The sequence below is a fragment of the Triticum urartu genome, chromosome 4A (genome assembly GCF_056163025.1).
Source record: "Triticum urartu cultivar PI428250 chromosome 4A, HENAU_Tu73, whole genome shotgun sequence".
NCBI lineage: Eukaryota > Viridiplantae > Streptophyta > Magnoliopsida > Poales > Poaceae > Triticum > Triticum urartu.
In genome coordinates this window covers 528,064,178-528,086,878 of record NC_141876.1, presented here as the reverse complement: position 1 = coordinate 528,086,878, position 22,701 = coordinate 528,064,178, and the positions used below count along the sequence as shown (strand labels likewise).

Here is a 22,701-nt window from a genome sequence, read left to right as displayed (position 1 = left end):
GCAAAATTGCCATGTAAGCGGATAATAAGCCTGCTGTTTCACTTGCTCAGCATGTGATTGTGTGCGTCGTTGCAGTAATCGGTTTAGTCAAAAAAATAGCAAAGTTGAATCCCACAACAACAACAAAAGAATAGGAGCTTTCCCTTAAAAAAAACAGGAGCACCTCTTTACCCGGAAAGAAAAAAGAGAGCTGAAGAGGAAAAAAAAATCCCCACGTGAACGAGACGCTCCCAACCCAACGGTCATATTCCTCTCGTCTCGATCTCATCCGCCTCTGAAACTCCCCTTCCCTTCTAGTACTACGAGGCGGCTCCTCCCTCCTTCGATCCATCGCACAGCAGGAGGCGCCCCCTACCCGTCCCCCGCGCCAGTGTCGGGGACCAAACCCTAGCACCGCCACCCACCCGATATCTCGCCGCCGCCGTCTCTCCGCCTCGGCCCTGCCCCTCCTCGTCTCCCCTTGTCCCCACCCCCGGCCGCGCAACGCAGCATTGCCCCCGCCCCACGGAGACGAGGCGGTCAGGCAGAGCTAGGGTTCCGAGATCGGGCGGCGGAAGGCCACCGGAGAGATCTGATCCTCTCCCCCACCCTGATCCGATCCGACGACCCGGCCCAGCAAGGTGAGGTGCCGCCGCCCTCCTCCTCCTGCTCCTCCCCACTTGAGCCCGTGGTACGATTTGCTTGCGGTGAATCCGTGATCCAGTTTTTGCGGTAGCTGTCGCTCGACTTCAGATTGCGATTGGGGTACTACTGTTGTACTCCACTATTTCTATGAGAAATAGTATATGGGCTATATTTATTTTTTACTTAAGAAATGTGGATTGCTTATTTACAAGATCGTTCCGTGATGCTGTAGTCCTGAGTAACGGGCAGGGCGCCAAATGCGAACTTCACATTTGCTGTTCATGTGCCCGCTTAAATGTTTGATCGATTCGACACTTGCAGATGCCGTACATTTGATGCGACTAATTCAGAGCTTCCTTTTGTCTGGTTTGTCAACCGTTTGACAAATGATAGGCAATATTACATATTCTTTGGTGTATGAATGCAGGAAACCCAATAAAATTAATGTCAAGGGTATTTGTTTCGATGCTCTGTTAGGAATGCCACATATGTACTTCCTGAGGTTCACATTGCCTTCCCTACTGATTGAAATTTGATCTGACCTGGCTAGTTTCACAGGTTGTACATAAAGAACAGTTGGGGTTTTGTTACTGGGAAGGAGTTAATACTTATTTTTTAGAAGCTCATAATCATGATGTAGGGTTTTATGTTTATGTTTATGATAAGTTATTGTTCCTGCTTTGTGGAATTTATTGGCCTTGCATCAGAAAGAGTAGCTCAACAAGTCAGGGCTTTGTTTATTCTCAGTTACCACTCTGATTCATAATTTTCTTTATAAAATGATTACATCTGTGAGCCTAAAATTCTTTGCAACTACATCTTGGTTTACTAAACATCTGTTGGATTGGATGAGCTCATTTACAGTATGATGCTATATTTCTAATTCATAGTGATCTTTTGTATGTGCTTTTGGATGGTGACCGTTCATTGTGTATCTTCTATATGAGATCACTTTTTTAGTAAATATTTTTCTGGTCGAGACTATTAGAATACAGTCACCTCACAACTCTAACGCTTGCTGATGCTTCCCTTTTCCTTTGCTTTTCATACCAGAGATCTGCCCATTGCTCCAGTGTGTAGTGAATAAACTGAGATGTCAGTATCAATGAATATGAGGCAAAACTCAGTCAGCACTCCTATCCGTAGGACGACAAATCCCTTTGATTCTGACTCTGATTCTGAAGTGCCCTCAAGACCATCAAGGGCACAATCAGCTCCAACACAGCACACCAATCAATCTGTGCAAGAATTGGAAGATTACACTCTACGTAAAGCAGAAGAAACCTCAAGCAAAGCAAATGATTGTGTTAGGGCAGCCGAAGCTATTAGGGAAGATGCGACACAAATCCTTCTGACTTTGCATCGACAAGGTGAACAGATCACTCACACTCATCGAGTAGCGGCTGACATCGAGCACGACCTTACCATGGTAAGTTCTATGATACTGGGTAACCCAGGCATACTGAAGTTAGCTTCTGGGTACTGCTCATAAAACAGGGTTAAGATTTATAGAATTTCCATATATATTGATCCTAATTTCAATCATCACCTCATCAAACACTAGAGATGAATAGCTTTATAATCCACTTATAAGAATAGCTCTGTGCATATTAGGGTTCTGCATCCTATTGATTAGATATTAGTGTGGAAATTTTAACTTTCTGATTCAGAGTAATTGATGTCATTTAACTTTTTGAGTGAACCTCTATGGCTACACAGGTTTAAGTTGCTGTTTGTGTTAGCAATTTTTGTCTTGTTTTGAACATTAACCGAAAAATTCTGAATGTTTCTTCAGAGTGAGAAGCTTTTGGGAAGTCTAGGAGGACTATTTTCGAAGACATGGAGGCCAAAGAGAAATCAACATATAAAAGGCCCTGTTTCACAGAGTATGGTGGTGCAGATTCTGAATAGTTTCAGAGACTATATTTTTCCTCGGCTGATCCTTTTGGGTTATTGCAGATAGTTCTTTTAAGAGTACATCAAACCAAATGGATCTGAAGCAGAATCTTGGTATTGGCTCAAGACCTCAACAATCTCCCAGTTCTGTACATAGTGCGCCTGCAACTGCGATGGACAAAATTAAGGTATGTCTTGTCAGTTCAGTAGAGCTATAGAAGGGACAATGGGCTAGTGTGTTCTGAAGCTTATCATTGTTTATCTTATTAGGCTGAGAAAGCAAGGCAAGACGATGCATTTGCAGACTTGAGTAACATGTTGGGAAACCTGAAGGATATGGCACTGGATATGGGTACAGAAATCGATAGGTACCACCTCTTTAAAATATTTCTTCAGTTGGGCATGGTAAAAAGATGTTACATTCACTCTGTTCTTACAATATTTGATGGAGACCATTCCTTTGCTGCAGGCAAAACAAATCACTGGATACTTTCAGCGACGACGTTGATGAGCTCAACTTCAGAGTCAAAGGTGCGAACCAACGGGGGCGTCGGTTGCTTGGGAAGTGATACCAGAGTTGGAGTCAGGCTGTGTGGAACCACTGTGCCCATGCCTTTGACAGTTAATTTTGACTATGCTGTGGAGCCTATAGTGTGTTTCTGCTGCTATATTCCTGTTTCATAACTGTTGTTTTTTTGGCAAATAGTCATATTCTTGTATTGTATTGTATTGTATTGTATTGGGGCCTATGTACTAGTATGTTGATGTTTCCTGGTTTTTCTTGGGTTGTATGGCTACTAGGTCAGTTACTTGGTGTTACTCCACATATAGACACCACCTTTTTTGGACATATATGTTTTGCTGCTGTAATATATGTCAGAGCCAAAAGCTCCAAAGCTGTTTTCCAGATATGTGTGTTAGTGACCTGAAAATGTAACCGAGGTTGAAAATTCGATTCATCAGAACTGAAGTGCATCTTGTTACCCCATTTCGTTCAGTAGCAAATAATAGCAAAGAATCTCCGTTTCCTATAAGGCAAAAGAAAAATCGCAAAACCATTGACAGATCAACACATCTGCTCGCCATCCAGCACGCATGATCTCTCAAGTCTTCATCGACAGTCCAAGGTCCACTAGTCCGTTAATACTCATCACCTCCCTCAGGTGGACAGGCATAGTCCGATCCTCATCTTTAACTGCTTGCATTGGTACACCCTGTGGCCCGGACCTCCTGAAGGTCCACGTGTCTTTTTACTTGAGAACATGGCTCTAACATGGACCCTTGTTGAAAAATTGAGATAACCGAAACTATCACATGATCTAGAGTATAGTTTTGCAACATGTGTAACATCCGGTTGTAAAATGTCTAGTGCTTCCTAAAGTAGTCATGATCTCCACATTGTGTATTTCTATTTCGAGGGTTATTATGTTAAGGGTGTGTAAACTAGTTGAGTGATTGTGATGCTTTATCAAAATATTGGTCTATAATAGAATGACATTCACATACAAAAAATATCTTTGTTTATTATGTTATTGTAAGTTTTCTGCCACTTCTTGCAATGACCCCAGGATGTCTCCAACATACTAAAATTGCAAGAAACTAATTTTACTATGCAGCTCTCCCTCTATGTTAATGGTTTATTTTTGTATGCAATGCCAATGCATAGGAAGAGGGTTAGACATCGTTGTTATACTATCTACGTTACTTTCTGCTCTCTACTTAGATCAAGAACCTAATAAATAAAAAGAAAGAGGGAATTAAAAACATATCAAAACAGATAAGTGGTTGAAAAAATGTGACCATGGTAGAAGTAGGGGTGCGGCCTTAAACTCCTTTTCATGCCCATGGAAACAATGTGAATCTTTTGTCATGAAACCTTTCCAATAAAAGTAATTATCCCTTTGTGTCACCAATGTACTGTAAAAATATTGTTGCAAGACTTATCTATTTATCTATGTAATGCTGCCATGGCAACCAAAAACGCCACCAACAGCAAAGCGTTGCCATGGCAGCGTTATTGTTTTTCTACCCGGGGGAGGTTGCCACTGGTGGGTGTGGGCTGATGCAGTTGGATGCTGTTGCGTTTTGTTGATACCAACGATTGCAACAAGGGGATCTGCCCCAACGGTGGCCACTCGGAGCTTCCCGTCGCATGAAAAAGTTTGGCGGTGAGGGGAGGCCACTAGTCACGACACTAGGCATGCAAGCGGGGGTGGTCACGACACCACACGCGGGTAGAAAAGGAGGGGCACATGACGACTGTTGTCTACAACATACACGTGGGCGACAACCCAAGGGCACACGGCGACGATTACAGTCATTAGCCAGCAGTGAGGGATGCAACTACAGATGGGTGGAGCTCAAGCAGGTTGTGTCCATAGGCGAGATGCGAAAAGTAAGGAGATGTGTGAAAGGAGATGGAAGAAAACAAAGGGAACAAAAGAGGCCCACATGTAGACTTGGCCACCTGGGCCGACACGGCCCGACCCCAGGGCAAAACGTGCCTAGGACACCACGGCCCCCGATGACACATTTAGTATACATGTCATGCCAGCCTTTGTATCTCCGCCAGGCCCATGCACGACACTACAGGTAAACGGCTAGCCCCTTGACATGTTTGGACCATATGCTTAGGCCTTATGGACTGTTTTTTGGGCCATTTTGGCATGTCGGGTTGTCTTCTAGGCCATATATAAAAAGAAGAATTCAAAAAGAAATGGGTCATAGCGTGTCATGCTGGCACGCGTGCTTAGCCTCGTGGCCCAAGAACGGCCCCAGGCGGGCGACATGTCGGGCCTGGCAGGCCACGGGTCGGGTACGCATGCCAATGGGTTTACATGTGACCCGCCGCCCAGGTGGCCGGGTTTGCCGACATGTCATATGTGAAAATTAGGGTTCTGGAATATAGGCTATTGTTGGAGTTGGATGTGATATTTTGGGCTCAGAAATTGGAGCCAAAAAAGGCTATCTTATGGGCTACAACTAGATATTGCTCTAAAGGTCCTTTTTTGCCTGGACTAATGTGACGCCCGGATAATTAGACTACAGTAATCTTACGATAATGATGCCACGTCATCATGGTTACTATTTTTAATCTTGCGGTGTATCACGTCCTTTCGAATTCTAACTTAAAATAAAGTTAAACGATAAAAGTTTTCTAAAGTCAAATTTAAAATATTCAAAGTGTAGCAAATAAATCATATATGATCAGGGTGGTGAACCCAAAAATTTTATAAAATGCTTAGATGCACTAAATAATAGAAACAACAGCTAAATTATTTATTTAATCGTCACTTAAATGATTAAATTATTGAAAACTACTTTTAATAATTAAAAGGATAATTGTGGCAGTAATATAATTACTACCACTAATTTAGGTGCTAGAATTATATTTCATAAAACAAAAATAGTATGAATTAAAACCGTAAAAGAAAAATGTTATAAACAGTTAAACAAAAAAAAAGAAATAGAAGATCCCCCCCCCCCCGGACCATGGCCCAGCAGGCCATCGGGCAGCCAGGCCGGCCCAGCCGGCGCCCCACAGCCCAGCTCGCCCCCCCCCCCCCCTTAACCCCCACTACCTCGAACCCTAACCCAAGTGCGCCCACTCCCCCCTCCCACGTCGCTCGATCCCCACCCTCTCCCTCCAGCGCCGCCAGGGGAGAGCCCCACGCACGAACCCCCACTCTCCCTCTCTCTCGATCCCGATTGGATCGGGCACCCAACGCCGCCGCCGCTGCCCAGTGCCTCCGGCCACCCCCCTCGCCGGCGCCCGCCTCCCCATCTTCCCCCGCATGGCGCCCGCCCCACCTCGACCCGAGCTAGATCGGATCGATCCCGCTGCTCGATGCCCGACGCCGCCCCGCTGCTCGACGCCGGAGCCTCCTCGCCGGACCGTCCTCGCCTTCCTCCCCGAGCCCCCCACTACCCGTGCCCTACTCCTCCCGATGTGAGCCCCGCCTTGCTCCCTCCCTCTCCCTCGCGCGCTCGCGCTCGTCGCCGCGGTCCCCGCCGATCTCGCCCCCGGTTGACGCGCTCCGGCCGCGTCCGATGCGCGCTCACCGCGCCGTGCCCGCGCACCGCACTTGCCGTGGCCCCCAGCCCCCCTGCCGCCTCCGATGCGGCCACCGAATCCCCCATGCGCCGGCGACGCCGCTACACCGCGGCCAACTCCGAGCCCCCTCCACCCCGCGACCACCCCTGCCCGCTCGCGCCGTGGCCGTCGCCCCCGCGGCTGTGTCCGGTGCCCGCGCCCCTGGATTCCCGCAGTCGCCGCGGCCGCGTCCTCGCCCCAGCTACCACCCCCTACCACCACATCCGCCGCGGCCCACTCCCTTCCATGGCCGGCGTCGTGCCCCGCCAGGGCTGCCGGCAAGGCAGCACCCGGTCCAGGCGACCCGGCGCCCGCAACTGCGCCGTTCGGGCGACAACCGTTGCCCCGGCGCCCGAAACCCGCTAGGCCTCCTCTGGCCCTATGACAGTGGGGCCCCACCCCCAGAATAAAAATGAAAAAAAGGAGTTTAAAATAAATAAATAAATAAATAAATAAAATAATTAATTACTTAATTAAAGAATTAATTAACTTAATTAATATTGATTAGATTAACCTAATTAACTTAACCTAATTAATCCGTTTATTAAACCAATTAATTAGGTTAGTTAGTTGTCAGTCAATGACATGTGGGCCCCTGTTCAGTTTGACCAGTCAAACTGTTGACTGGGTTGACCCAGTCCATGACAGGTGGGCCCTGTTAGACCCTGTTGACCAGTCAACAATTGACTGGTCAAATGCTGACTGGACCACCCCTTGACCCCACCTGCCAGCCACACATACATTCTGTTGGGTACAATTCTGTGTACCCATAGCAATTTAAGATTTAATTTTCGAATTAAAACAATTTAGAAAATGGTTTAAAACTTTGAAAATTAATATAAAATAAACCATAGCTCGGATGGAAAAACTTTGTACATGAAAGTTGCTCAGAACGACGAGACGAACCCGGATACGCAGCCCGTTCATCCGCCACGCATCCCTAGCATAGCGAACACGCAACTTTTCCCCTCCGGTTCATCTGTCCAAAAACGCGAAACACCGGGAATACTTTTCCGGATGTTTTCCCCTTCACCGGTATCACCTACTACCGCGTTAGGGCACCTCTAACGTCGTTACTTGTCATGTCATGCATCACTATGCATATGCTTGCTTATATATTTATTGTTTCTCCCCCCTCTTCTCTCGATAGACACCGAGACCGACGCCGCTGCTACCCAGTCCGACTACGGAGTTGACGATCCCTCTCTCTTGCCAGAGCAACCAGGCAAGCCCCCCTTTGATCACCAGATATCGCCTACTCTTCTCTATACTGCTTGCATTAGAGTAGTGTAGCATGTTACTGCTTTCCGTTATTTCTATCCTGATGCATAGCCTGTCCTTGCTATTACTGTTGTTACCATTACCTGCTATCCTACTGCTTAGTATAGGATGCTAGTGTTCCATCAGTGGCCCTACACTCTTGTCCGTCTGCCATGCTATACTACTGGGCCGTGATCACTTCGGGAGGTGATCACGGGCATATACGATTTACTTTACACAGTTACATTACCTGTGATACTGTTCGGAGATGGGGGCTGAAGGGGCAGGTGGCTCCATCCCGGTAGAGGTGGGCCTGGGATCCCGACGGCCCCCGACTGTTACTTTGAGGCGGAGCGACAGGGCAGGTTCCGACCACCTAGGAGAGAGGTGGGCCTGGCCCTGGTCGGCGTTCGCAGATACTTAACACGTTTAACGAGATCTTGGTATTTGATCTGAGTCTGGCTACTGGCCTATACGCACTAACCATCTACGCGGGGACAGTTATGGGCACTCGACGTCGTGGTATCAGCCGAAGCCTTCGTGACGTCAGCAACGGAGCGGCGCGCGCCGGATTGGACTGGAACGCCACTAGGCTAGGTCTGCTTCCGGCCGCCCACGCAACGTGCAGGTGTGCTAAGGGCGATGGGCCCAGACCCCTGGGCGCTTAGGTTTAGACCGGCGTGCTGACCTCTCTGTTGGTCTAGGTGGGGCTGCGACGTGTTGATCTTCCGAGGCCGGGCATGACCCAGGAAAGTGTGTCCGGCCAAATGGGATCGAGCGTGTTGGGGAATGTGGTGCACCCCTGCAGGGAAGTTAATCTATTCGAATAGCCGTGATCTTCGGTAACAGGACGACTTGGAGTTGTACCTTGACCTTATGACAACTAGAACCGGATACTTAATAAAACATACCCTTCCAAGTGCCAGATACAACCGGTGGTCGCTCTCTCACAGGGCGACGAGGGGAGGATCATCGGTTAGGATTATGCTATGCGATGCTACTTGGAGGACTTCAGTCTACTCTCTTCTACATGCTGCAAGACGGAGGCTGCCAGAAGCGTAGTCTTCGACAGGACTAGCTATCCCCCTCTTATTCCGGCATTCTGCAGTTCAGTCCACATATGATACCCTTATTCCATTTGATACCCATGCATATGTAGTGTAGCTCCTTGCTTGCGAGTACTTTGGATGAGTACTCACGGTTGCTTTCTCCCTCTTTTCCCCCTATCCCTTCTACCTGGTTGTCGCAACCAGATGTTGGAGCCCAGGAGCCAGACGCCACCTTCGACGACGACTCCTACTACACCGGAGGTGCCTACTACTACGTGATGCCCGCTGACGACGACCAGGAGTAGTTAGGAGGATCCCAGGCAGGAGGCATGCGTCTCTTTCGATCTGTATCCCAGTTTGTGCTGGCCTTCTTAAGGCAAACTTGTTTAACTTATGTCTGTACTCAGATATTGTTGCTTCCGCTGACTCGTCTATGATCGAGCTCTTGTATTCGAGCCCTCGAGGCCCCTGGCTTGTAATATGATGCTTGTATGACTTTTTATTTGTAGAGTTGTGTTGTGATATCTTCCCGTGAGTCCCTGATCTTGATCGTACACGTTTGCGTGTATGATTAGTGTACGATTAAATCGGGGGCGTCACAAGTTGGTATCAGAGCCGACTGCCTGTGGGAATCCCCTTTCCAACTCCTTGGCCGAAGTTGAGTCTAGTCGATGAAAACTGTTTTTCTAACATGGTTGTGCGGCCCATGGGCCCACGTCGCCATCTGGGTGGTATTAGGATCTTTTACTCCTCGATCCTTACTCTGGGACTCTGAACTCTCTTCTATTCGGGTTAAATGAATTTTGCTAAATCTAACATTAGGATCTCGTTATCACTTTCACCCGGAGAGCCCCTTATTACTAATGATCGTCTGCTGCACGTGAAGACCCTGAAGATACTCACCGCTGTTAACCCGAGAATTTGTGTTCATCGCGTTTACAATTCCCCTTCCACTGTCAACCCTTATGGATAAATACTTGCAGTTGTTATGCTTACATACACCCCTAGTCGGTCTTGTTATTACAAGATACCCCGAAATACTCGTCGTATTTTCGAGAATCCTTTGAGCTTACTGCCTTGCTGTTCTTTGTCACCTGAATACCCCTACGGATAATTCTCGCACTCATCGAGTATCCGCTCATTCCCAGTTGTTCAGGTGTTTCGCCAAAGACTTCAAAATACTATTCGATCTTCCAAAAATCCCGAGCAGCCTATTGCTCTTGAAATTCTCGCTTTATTAAATTGTGGTTAATCCGATAAGTTTCGTAATCTTATTGGCCTCCCTTGTCAGTATCATTTTAAGTCTGTTGAACTTATTCATTTTCGATCAGAACAATTGCTTATGATCCCTTGATTTGGAGATCATAAAGTTTCTTTGCATTAAGCTTTGAATTAGTTAGTTGTTTCTATAACCCGATGCCATGGCATTCCTTCTTCCTTTGATTGAGTACCGATACTCACATCAGCCCCGTTATGAATCGCCATACCCATTGCTGGGTTATTATCCGACAATGTCCTTCACAACCAAAATTTATTGTGAGTTCTTTACCTGATACATAATGCCTTGGTAAATGGTATCATCTGCTTGGCCAACCATGCTCTGCTTTCGAGCTGGTCATATTTACTATTGAAGCTTGTGTTATATGTTTCCACGATACCCTGACGGGTTGAACCTATGCCTTCCTTTATATGTGTGAACTCGGAAGTTTTCACGAGTCATACTCATCTGGTATTTCACCAAGATAAAACTTTCAACACTAATGCCTTTATCAAAGCGAATAGTGAATGGAAGGTTATATATTGAAGAAGTGGGAGTCGACCTTGAACTTTGTGTTCATGCCCATGGACACGATGTAGATCTTATCATTAAAGCTTCTCTTAAATTAAATTATACCTTTGGAATAGGTTCATCTTATATCCGGGATCTGGCCTTTTGCAATCGTGGTTCCGACCATGTTCTTCTCTGATCCCATTTCTCGGGCAAGTTTAAGCACTTGTTTTCTGTAGATCAATACACCAGTCCAACCTTTACTTTGACCTGTCGTCGAGTATTACCCCCTGGTATCTCGAGATTATCATGGAACTGCATAACCTCTTATGAGTTCTTCATCAGGTATTACATTCTCATGGACTCCAATTTTTCACGGGCTTCGAGTTATGAAACACTCAAGGACACCGATAACGGAATCGAGTCTGCATTGCGATTCAACGAGGATTAGAGATCTTCATCGCTTACAAGTTCAATACTCCATGTCTGTCCTAGCCTGAACGGATACATCATTATCGTGCTAATTTTAATCATCAGCATTCTGAGCTCTTCAAGGGTATCAACTGAATTCATGATGAGAAATACCATCCTTGCCCCCGATGATTTGTGTTATCATCGGCCACTTTATTGCCTTCCCTCCAACACAAACTTGTTCATGTTTTGTGTTATACCTTGAGTTCCTTGCTATCCAGCATTTGTGCTTCTTTACCTTGGAATATTACCACCTTTTGTGTCAAGAATGTCATGGTAATTTTACCACCTCTAGAGAATTCTTGGTATAGTAATATCTCTCGCCATTTGCGTTCATTTCTTGGTCTCCGTGTTGTTTCTAACCGGAATACCGACAAATGGTCTGTGATGTGTAAATTCTAAACTTCTAGCAACCCTATTGCTTTGAAGTTATTGGTCTACAGTTTCATTAGAATTCTATTGCTTATTGAATCATCATTCAAACATTGATCGTGCTACCTAGTCCAGATTCCTGGGTGCACCCTTCTATCATTGCTCAGTTGAGCATGTTTCCCTCGAGCATACATCATTATATCATTGATCCGACAAATGATATTTCCTGCTCACATAATTGTGGAAATCCATCTTTTGGAAATCTCGATGAATTGTCGCTGAGTTCATCAGCCACCTCATTCTATCCTTGATTTAATAATGAACTCATGATTCGGAACTTGCTTCCACAGTTCAATTCCCGAGAATCTTACAATGTCATCTTGACAATTTGTGTCGCACCTTTTCTCCTCGGGCCTCCTGAGTCTGAGTTATCCTGACACCAATCAGATCTGAATCTCGGTCAGATATGATGGTTGGAACATATTTCCAAGAGTTATAACATTGGTCTTATGTGACCCGGTAAGGTGGTGTCGTGCCTAGCACACCTGGCCGGTTGGCCATATTGTTATAGATTCCTTTTCAGCAAGGTTATCCATTCTTCCATGAGGAAATTGTAAGACTTATTCTACAAGTTATTCCTGATGGATCCTTTGTGTTTCCAAAGTCTGATCTTCAACTGATGACCATGTCAATGCTTTCTTGGAGCATGCCAATGGTACTTCAATTTTCAACAAGACCATTTGAAGCCCAATGCTAAATGTTTCCTGCTCAATTATCCAAACACCGATGTACGGGTAATGTCTTGAAATTTCTCTCCCCTACCTAAGGAGTTTTCTACATTATATCCTGTCATGGATAATATGTTCTGCTTGTCCTTGGGAAGAATATACCCTTGAAATATGTGTTTAAACACATTTTCCTTTCCATTGTTCTGTTTAAAAACCTAATAATCACTTTTCCTTTCCATTGGTTTGTTTAAACCTTCTTGTGTTCTATATTGTATAAGCAGTAATATATCCTTGCTTATGTAAACACCTCGTTGTACCACTCTGTTATAACGACCCTGTTACTTTTGTTGATGGCATTTCGGTAACCATCGATGGACGAGAATCTTGCCTACTGGTCCGCCTCGTTCAACGAGCAGGAAAATGGTTCTCTTCGTCCCTCGCCCTTGGTACTGATGTGTTGCCGACATGACCGACAGACTATCCTCTGACATGCCTTGCTTACATGATCGTGCAAGATGTCACCGTCCTTCCTACTTTTAACCACATGGTGGGCCCATAACCCACAGTTCCACAGGATCGAAACCTGACTCTCCTGTACACCTTGTTAACAAAGTTATCCCTTGCTCTTGGTTTCGTAGGTAATTCGCGAGCCACCTTCCTAGTGCTCCATTCTGGTATCAGACGCAATACTTACTCTCGCTGCTGTGAACCCTTTCTCACCATGGTTCAGACATTGAACAACTAACTATCCGCTTGGGCCCTCTCATTGTACCTTCGTACCTTACTCTCGAGGTATTTTATATGTTCAACTCGAGAGGTAGTCTTATGCTCATTCATGGGTTAACCCCCAGCTTGTTTCCCTCATAAGCATTCTAACGTAGCCAAGTTGCCTATTACCTATTCGTAAGTACGTTGGAGTTCCGAAGAAAGGATGACGACTTGGTCATGGTGACTTAAATCAGAGAAATGAAGACATCAACGAAAGGGATCAACCTCTTCGAGAAGAGCAACCAAGACCGAGAAGACTCGATAGAATTTCGTAGCCACGTCTTTCCCTTACTCCCCTCCTAAATCTCGGGACGAGATTTCTTGTAGTGGAGGAGAATTGTGACGCCCGGATAATTAGGCTACAGTAATCTCACGATAATGATGCCACGTCACCATGGTTACTATTTTTAATCTTGCGGTGTATCACGTCCCTTTCGAATTCTAACTTAAAATAAAGTTAAACGATAAAAGTTTTCTAAAGTCAAATTTAAAATGTTCAAAGTGTAGCAAATAAATCATATATGATCAGGGTGGTGAACCCAAAATTTTTATAAAATGCTTCGATGCACTAAATGATAGAAACAATAGCTAAATTATTTATTTAATCGTCACTTAAATGATTAAATTATTGAAAACTACTTTTAATAATTAAAAGGATAATTGTGGCAGTAATATAATTACTACCACTAATTTAGGTGCTAGAATTATATTTCATAAAACAAAAATAGTATGAATTAAAACCGTAAAAGAAAAATTTTATAAACAGTTAAACAAAAAAAAAGAAATAGAAGATCCCCCCCCCCGCTGGACCATGGCCCAGCAGGCCATCGGGCAGCCAGGCCGGCCCAGCCGGCGCCCCACAGCCCAGCTCGCCCCCCCTTTAACCCCCACTACCTCGAACCCTAACCCAAGTGCGCCCACTCCCCCCCCACGTCGCTCGATCCCCACCCTCTCCCTCCAGCGCCGCCAGGGGAGAGCCCCACGCACGAACCCCCACTCTCCCTCTCTCCCGATCCCGATTGGATCGGGCACCCAACGCCGCCGCCGCTGCCTAGTGCCTCTGGCCACCCCCCTCGCCGGCGCCCGCCTCCCCATCTTCCCCCGCATGGCGCCCGCCCCACCTCGACCCGAGCTAGATCGGATCGATCCCGCTGCTCGATGCCCGACGCCGCCCCGCTGCTCGACGCCGGAGCCTCCTCGCCGGACCGTCCTCGCCTTCCTCCCGAGCCCCCCACTGCCCGTGCCCTACTCCTCCCGATGTGAGCCCCGCCTTGCTCCCTCCCTCTCCCTCGCGCGCTCGCGCTCGTCGCCGCGGTCCCCGCCGATCTCGCCCCCGGTTGACGCGCTCCGGCCGCGTCCGATGCGCGCTCACCGCGCCGTGCCCGCGCACCGCACTTGCCGTGGCCCCCAGCCCCCCTGCCGCCTCCGATGCGGCCACCGAATCCCCCCTGCGCCGGCGACGCCGCTACACCGCGGCCAACTCCGAGCCCCCTCCACCCCGCGACCACCCCTGCCCGCTCGCGCCGTGGCCGTCGCCCCCGCGGCTGTGTCCGGTGCCCGCGCCCCTGGATTCCCGAAGTCGTCGCGGCCGCGTCCTCGCCCCAGCTACCACCCCCTACCACCGCATCCGCCGCGGCCCACTCCCTTCCATGGCCGGCGTCGTGCCCCGCCAGGGCTGTCGGCAAGGCAGCACCCGGTCCAGGCGACCCGGCGCCCGCAACTGCGCCGTTCGGGCGACAACCGTTGCCCCGGCGCCCGAAACCCGCTAGGCCTCCTCTGGCCCTATGACAGTGGGGCCCCACCCCCAGAATAAAAATGAAAAAAAAGGAGTTTAAAATAAATAAATAAAATAATTAATTACTTAATTAAAGAATTAATTAACTTAATTAATATTGATTAGATTAACCTAATTAACTTAACCTAATTAATCCGTTTATTAAACCAATTAATTAGGTTAGTTAGTTGTCAGTCAATGACATGTGGGCCCCTGTTCAGTTTGACCAGTCAAACTGTTGACTGGGTTGACCCAGTCCATGACAGGTGGGCCCTGTTAGACCCTGTTGACCAGTCAACAGTTGACTGGTCAAATGCTGACTGGACCACCCCTTGACCCCACCTGCCAGCCACACATACATTCTGTTGGGTACAATTCTGTGTACCCATAGCAATTTAAGATTTAATTTTCGAATTAAAACAATTTAGAAAATGGTTTAAAACTTTGAAAATTAATATAAAATAAACCATAGCTCGGATGGAAAAACTTTGTACATGAAAGTTGCTCAGAACGACGAGACGAACCCGGATACGCAGCCCGTTCATCCGCCACGCATCCCTAGCATAGCGAACACGCAACTTTCGCCCTCCGGTTCATCTGTCCAAAAACGCGAAACACCGGGAATACTTTTCCGGATGTTTTCCCCTTCACCGGTATCACCTACTACCGCGTTAGGGCACCTCTAACGTCGTTACTTGTCATGTCATGCATCACTATGCATATGCTTGCTTATATATTTATTGTTTCTCCCCCCTCTTCTCTCGATAGACACCGAGACCGACGCCGCTGCTACCCAGTCCGACTACGGAGTTGACGATCCCTCTCTCTTGCCAGAGCAACCAGGCAAGCCCCCCCTTTGATCACCAGATATCGCCTACTCTTCTCTATACTGCTTGCATTAGAGTAGTGTAGCATGTTACTGCTTTCCGTTATTCCTATCCTGATGCATAGCCTGTCCTTGCTATTACTGTTGTTACCATTACCTGCTATCCTACTGCTTAGTATAGGATGCTAGTGTTCCATCAGTGGCCCTACACTCTTGTCCGTCTGCCATGCTATACTACTGGGCCGTGATCACTTCGGGAGGTGATCACGGGCATATACGATTTACTTTACACAGTTACATTACCTGTGATACTGTTCGGAGATGGGGGCTGAAGGGGCAGGTGGCTCCATCCCGGTAGAGGTGGGCCTGGGATCCCGACGGCCCCCGACTGTTACTTTGAGGCGGAGCGACAGGGCAGGTTCCGACCACCTAGGAGAGAGGTGGGCCTGGCCCTGGTCGGCGTTCGCAGATACTTAACACGTTTAACGAGATCTTGGTATTTGATCTGAGTCTGGCTACTGGCCTATACGCACTAACCATCTACGCGGGGACAGTTATGGGCACTCGACGTCGTGGTATCAGCCGAAGCCTTCGTGACGTCAGCAACGGAGCGGCGCGCGCCGGATTGGACTGGAACGCCACTAGGCTAGGTCTGCTTCCGGCCGCCCACGCAACGTGCAGGTGTGCTAAGGGCGATGGGCCCAGACCCCTGGGCGCTTAGGTTTAGACCGGCGTGCTGACCTCTCTGTTGGTCTAGGTGGGGCTGCGACGTGTTGATCTTCCGAGGCCGGGCATGACCCAGGAAAGTGTGTCCGGCCAAATGGGATCGAGCGTGTTGGGGAATGTGGTGCACCCCTGCAGGGAAGTTAATCTATTCGAATAGCCGTGATCTTCGGTAACAGGACGACTTGGAGTTGTACCTTGACCTTATGACAACTAGAACCGGATACTTAATAAAACATACCCTTCCAAGTGCCAGATACAACCGGTGGTCGCTCTCTCACAGGGCGACGAGGGGAGGATCATCGGTTAGGATTATGCTATGCGATGCTACTTGGAGGACTTCAGTCTACTCTCTTCTACATGCTGCAAGACGGAGGCTGCCAGAAGCGTAGTCTTCGACAGGACTAGCTATCCCCCTCTTATTCCGGCATTCTGCAGTTCAGTCCACATATGATACCCTTATTCCATTTGATACCCATGCATATGTAGTGTAGCTCCTTGCTTGCGAGTACTTTGGATGAGTACTCACGGTTGCTTTCTCCCTCTTTTCCCCCTATCCCTTCTACCTGGTTGTCGCAACCAGATGTTGGAGCCCAGGAGCCAGACGCCACCTTCGACGACGACTCCTACTACACCGGAGGTGCCTACTACTACGTGATGCCCGCTGACGACGACCAGGAGTAGTTAGGAGGATCCCAGGCAGGAGGCATGCGTCTCTTTCGATCTGTATCCCAGTTTGTGCTGGCCTTCTTAAGGCAAACTTGTTTAACTTATGTCTGTACTCAGATATTGTTGCTTCCGCTGACTCGTCTATGATCGAGCTCTTGTATTCGAGCCCTCGAGGCCCCTGGCTTGTAATATGATGCTTGTATGACTTTTTATTTGTAGAGTTGTGTTGTGATATCTTCCCGTGAGTCCCTGATCTTGATCGTACACGTTTGCGTGTATGATTAGTGTACGATTAAATCGGGGGCGTCACAAGTTGGTATCAGAGCCGACTGCCTGTGGGAATCCCCTTTCCAACTCCTTGGCCGAAGTTGAGTCTAGTCGATGAAAACTGTTTTTCTAACATGGTTGTGCGGCCCATGGGCCCACGTCGCCATCTGGGTGGTATTAGGATCTTTTACTCCTCGATCCTTACTCTGGGACTCTGAACTCTCTTCTATTCGGGTTAAATGAATTTTGCTAAATCTAACATTAGGATCTCGTTATCACTTTCACCCGGAGAGCCCCTTATTACTAATGATCGTCTGCTGCACGTGAAGACCCTGAAGATACTCACCGCTGTTAACCCGAGAATTTGTGTTCATCGCGTTTACAATTCCCCTTCCACTGTCAACCCTTATGGATAAATACTTGCAGTTGTTATGCTTACATACACCCCTAGTCGGTCTTGTTATTACAAGATACCCCGAAATACTCGTCGTATTTTCGAGAATCCTTTGAGCTTACTGCCTTGCTATTCTTTGTCACCTGAATACCCCTACGGATAATTCTCGCACTCATCGAGTATCCGCTCATTCCCAGTTGTTCAGGTGTTTCGCCAAAGACTTCAAAATACTATTCGATCTTCCAAAAATCCCGAGCAGCCTATTGCTCTTGAAATTCTCGCTTTATTAAATTGTGGTTAATCCGATAAGTTTCGTAATCTTATTGGCCTCCCTTGTCAGTATCATTTTAAGTCTGTTGAACTTATTCATTTTCGATCAGAACAATTGCTTATGATCCCTTGATTTGGAGATCATAAAGTTTCTTTGCATTAAGCTTTGAATTAGTTAGTTGTTTCTATAACCCGATGCCATGGCATTCCTTCTTCCTTTGATTGAGTACCGATACTCACATCAGCCCCGTTATGAATCGCCATACCCATTGCTGGGTTATTATCCGACAATGTCCTTCACAACCAAAATTTATTGTGAGTTCTTTACCTGATACATAATGCCTTGGTAAATGGTATCATCTGCTTGGCCAACCATGCTCTGCTTTCGAGCTGGTCATATTTACTATTGAAGCTTGTGTTATATGTTTCCACGATACCCTGACGGGTTGAACCTATGCCTTCCTTTATATGTGTGAACTCGGAAGTTTTCACGAGTCATACTCATCTGGTATTTCACCAAGATAAAACTTTCAACACTAATGCCTTTATCAAAGCGAATAGTGAATGGAAGGTTATATATTGAAGAAGTGGGAGTCGACCTTGAACTTTGTGTTCATTCCCATGGACACGATGTAGATCTTATCATTAAAGCTTCTCTTAAATTAAATTATACCTTTGGAATAGGTTCATCTTATATCCGGGATCTGGCCTTTTGCAATCGTGGTTCCGACCATGTTCTTCTCTGATCCCATTTCTCGGGCAAGTTTAAGCACTTGTTTTCTGTAGATCAATACACCAGTCCAACCTTTACTTTGACCTGTCGTCGAGTATTACCCCCTGGTATCTCGAGATTATCATGGAACTGCATAACCTCTTATGAGTTCTTCATCAGGTATTACATTCTCACGGACTCCAATTTTTCACGGGCTTCGAGTTATGAAACACTCAAGGACACCGATAACGGAATCGAGTCTGCATTGCGATTCAACGAGGATTAGAGATCTTCATCGCTTACAAGTTCAATACTCCATGTCTGTCCTAGCCTGAACGGATACATCATTATCGTGCTAATTTTAATCATCAGCATTCTGAGCTCTTCAAGGGTATCAACTGAATTCATGATGAGAAATACCATCCTTGCCCCCGATGATTTGTGTTATCATCGGCCACTTTATTGCCTTCCCTCCAACACAAACTTGTTCATGTTTTGTGTTATACCTTGAGTTCCTTGCTATCCAGCATTTGTGCTTCTTTACCTTGGAATATTACCACCTTTTGTGTCAAGAATGTCATGGTAATTTTACCACCTCTAGAGAATTCTTGGTATAGTAATATCTCTCGCCATTTGCGTTCATTTCTTGGTCTCCGTGTTGTTTCTAACCGGAATACCGACAAATGGTCTGTGATGTGTAAATTCTAAACTTCTAGCAACCCTATTGCTTTGAAGTTATTGGTCTACAGTTTCATTAGAATTCTATTGCTTATTGAATCATCATTCAAACATTGATCGTGCTACCTAGTCCAGATTCCTGGGTGCACCCTTCTATCATTGCTCAGTTGAGCATGTTTCCCTCGAGCATACATCATTATATCATTGATCCGACAAATGATATTTCCTGCTCACATAATTGTGGAAATCCATCTTTTGGAAATCTCGATGAATTGTCGCTGAGTTCATCAGCCACCTCATTCTATCCTTGATTTAATAATGAACTCATGATTCGGAACTTGCTTCCACAGTTCAATTCCCGAGAATCTTACAATGTCATCTTGACAATTTGTGTCGCACCTTTTCTCCTCGGGCCTCCTGAGTCTGAGTTATCCTGACACCAATCAGATCTGAATCTCGGTCAGATATGATGGTTGGAACATATTTCCAAGAGTTATAACATTGGTCTTATGTGACCCGGTAAGGTGGTGTCGTGCCTAGCACACCTGGCCGGTTGGCCATATTGTTATAGATTCCTTTTCAGCAAGGTTATCCATTCTTCCATGAGGAAATTGTAAGACTTATTCTACAAGTTATTCCTGATGGATCCTTTGTGTTTCCAAAGTCTGATCTTCAACTGATGACCATGTCAATGCTTTCTTGGAGCATGCCAATGGTACTTCAATTTTCAACAAGACCATTTGAAGCCCAATGCTAAATGTTTCCTGCTCAATTATCCAAACACCGATGTACGGGTAATGTCTTGAAATTTCTCTCCCCTACCTAAGGAGTTTTCTACATTATATCCTGTCATGGATAATATGTTCTGCTTGTCCTTGGGAAGAATATACCCTTGAAATATGTGTTTAAACACATTTTCCTTTCCATTGTTCTGTTTAAAAACCTAATAATCACTTTTCCTTTCCATTGGTTTGTTTAAACCTTCTTGTGTTCTATATTGTATAAGCAGTAATATATCCTTGCTTATGTAAACACCTCGTTGTACCACTCTGTTATAACGACCCTGTTACTTTTGTTGATGGCATTTCGGTAACCATCGATGGACGAGAATCTTGCCTACTGGTCCGCCTCGTTCAACGAGCAGGAAAATGGTTCTCTTCGTCCCTCGCCCTTGGTACTGATGTGTTGCCGACATGACCGACAGACTATCCTCTGACATGCCTTGCTTACATGATCGTGCAAGATGTCACCGTCCTTCCTACTTTTAACCACATGGTGGGCCCATAACCCACAGTTCCACAGGATCGAAACCTGACTCTCCTGTACACCTTGTTAACAAAGTTATCCCTTGCTCTTGGTTTCGTAGGTAATTCGCGAGCCACCTTCCTAGTGCTCCATTCTGGTATCAGACGCAATACTTACTCTCGCTGCTGTGAACCCTTTCTCACCATGGTTCAGACATTGAACAACTAACTATCCGCTTGGGCCCTCTCATTGTACCTTCGTACCTTACTCTCGAGGTATTTTATATGTTCAACTCGAGAGGTAGTCTTATGCTCATTCATGGGTTAACCCCCAGCTTGTTTCCCTCATAAGCATTCTAACGTAGCCAAGTTGCCTATTACCTATTCGTAAGTACGTTGGAGTTCCGAAGAAAGGATGACGACTTGGTCATGGTGACTTAAATCAGAGAAATGAAGACATCAACGAAAGGGATCAACCTCTTCGAGAAGAGCAACCAAGACCGAGAAGACTCGATAGAATTTCGTAGCCACGTCTTTCCCTTACTCCCCTCCTAAATCTCGGGACGAGATTTCTTGTAGTGGAGGAGAATTGTGACGCCCGGATAATTAGGCTACAGTAATCTCACGATAATGATGCCACGTCACCATGGTTACTATTTTTAATCTTGCGGTGTATCACGTCCCTTTCGAATTCTAACTTAAAATAAAGTTAAACGATAAAAGTTTTCTAAAGTCAAATTTAAAATGTTCAAAGTGTAGCAAATAAATCATATATGATCAGGGTGGTGAACCCAAAATTTTTATAAAATGCTTCGATGCACTAAATGATAGAAACAATAGCTAAATTATTTATTTAATCGTCACTTAAATGATTAAATTATTGAAAACTACTTTTAATAATTAAAAGGATAATTGTGGCAGTAATATAATTACTACCACTAATTTAGGTGCTAGAATTATATTTCATAAAACAAAAATAGTATGAATTAAAACCGTAAAAGAAAAATGTTATAAACAGTTAAACAAAAAAAAAGAAATAGAAGATCCCCCCCCCCCGCTGGACCATGGCCCAGCAGGCCATCGGGCAGCCAGGCCGGCCCAGCCGGCGCCCCACAGCCCAGCTCGCCCCCCCTTTAACCCCCACTACCTCGAACCCTAACCCAAGTGCGCCCACTCCCCCCCCCCACGTCGCTCGATCCCCACCCTCTCCCTCCAGCGCCGCCAGGGGAGAGCCCCACGCACGAACCCCCACTCTCCCTCTCTCCCGATCCCGATTGGATCGGGCACCCAACGCCGCCGCCGCTGCCTAGTGCCTCTGGCCACCCCCCTCGCCGGCGCCCGCCTCCCCATCTTCCCCCGCATGGCGCCCGCCCCACCTCGACCCGAGCTAGATCGGATCGATCCCGCTGCTCGATGCCCGACGCCGCCCCGCTGCTCGACGCCGGAGCCTCCTCGCCGGACCGTCCTCGCCTTCCTCCCGAGCCCCCCACTGCCCGTGCCCTACTCCTCCCGATGTGAGCCCCGCCTTGCTCCCTCCCTCTCCCTCGCACGCTCGCGCTCGTCGCCGCGGTCCCCGCCGATCTCGCCCCCGGTTGACGCGCTCCGGCCGCGTCCGATGCGCGCTCACCGCGCCGTGCCCGCGCACCGCACTTGCCGTGGCCCCCAGCCCCCCTGCCGCCTCCGATGCGGCCACCGAATCCCCCCTGCGCCGGCGACGCCGCTACACCGCGGCCAACTCCGAGCCCCCTCCACCCCGCGACCACCCCTGCCCGCTCGCGCCGTGGCCGTCGCCCCCGCGGCTGTGTCCGGTGCCCGCGCCCCTGGATTCTCGAAGTCGCCGCGGCCGCGTCCTCGCCCCAGCTACCACCCCCTACCACCGCATCCGCCGCGGCCCACTCCCTTCCATGGCCGGCGTCGTGCCCCGCCAGGGCTGTCGGCAAGGCAGCACCCGGTCCAGGCGACCCGGCGCCCGCAACTGCGCCGTTCGGGCGACAACCGTTGCCCCGGCGCCCGAAACCCGCTAGGCCTCCTCTGGCCCTATGACAGTGGGGCCCCACCCCCAGAATAAAAATGAAAAAAAAGGAGTTTAAAATAAATAAATAAATAAATAAAATA

At 47.3% G+C, this 22,701-nt stretch overlaps 1 protein-coding gene across 1 annotated transcript; it reads left to right on the top strand.

Annotated features, from left to right (window-relative positions):
* The first annotated feature begins 274 nt into the window (after window positions 1-274).
* Window positions 275-3,429, top strand: LOC125554072 (SNAP25 homologous protein SNAP32). Its single transcript, XM_048717685.2, has 6 exons — window positions 275-620; window positions 1,678-2,053; window positions 2,420-2,510; window positions 2,584-2,708; window positions 2,791-2,888; window positions 2,990-3,429. The coding sequence occupies exons 2-6, from the start codon at window positions 1,718-1,720 to the stop codon at window positions 3,087-3,089; spliced, it is 750 nt and encodes a 249-aa protein (XP_048573642.2). The 5' UTR covers window positions 275-620; window positions 1,678-1,717; the 3' UTR covers window positions 3,090-3,429.
* The last annotated feature ends 19,272 nt before the right edge of the window (window positions 3,430-22,701 follow it).

Bases quoted from the DNA above. Each gene is read 5' to 3' on its own strand.
- LOC125554072 (XM_048717685.2), top strand. From the start codon at position 1,718: ATGTCAGTATCAATGAATATGAGGCAAAACTCAGTCAGCACTCCTATC. The intron at 2,709-2,790 runs GTATGTCTTGTC...TTATCTTATTAG, and splicing joins CTGCGATGGACAAAATTAAG to GCTGAGAAAGCAAGGCAAGA. The intron at 2,889-2,989 runs GTACCACCTCTT...CCTTTGCTGCAG, and splicing joins ATGGGTACAGAAATCGATAG to GCAAAACAAATCACTGGATA.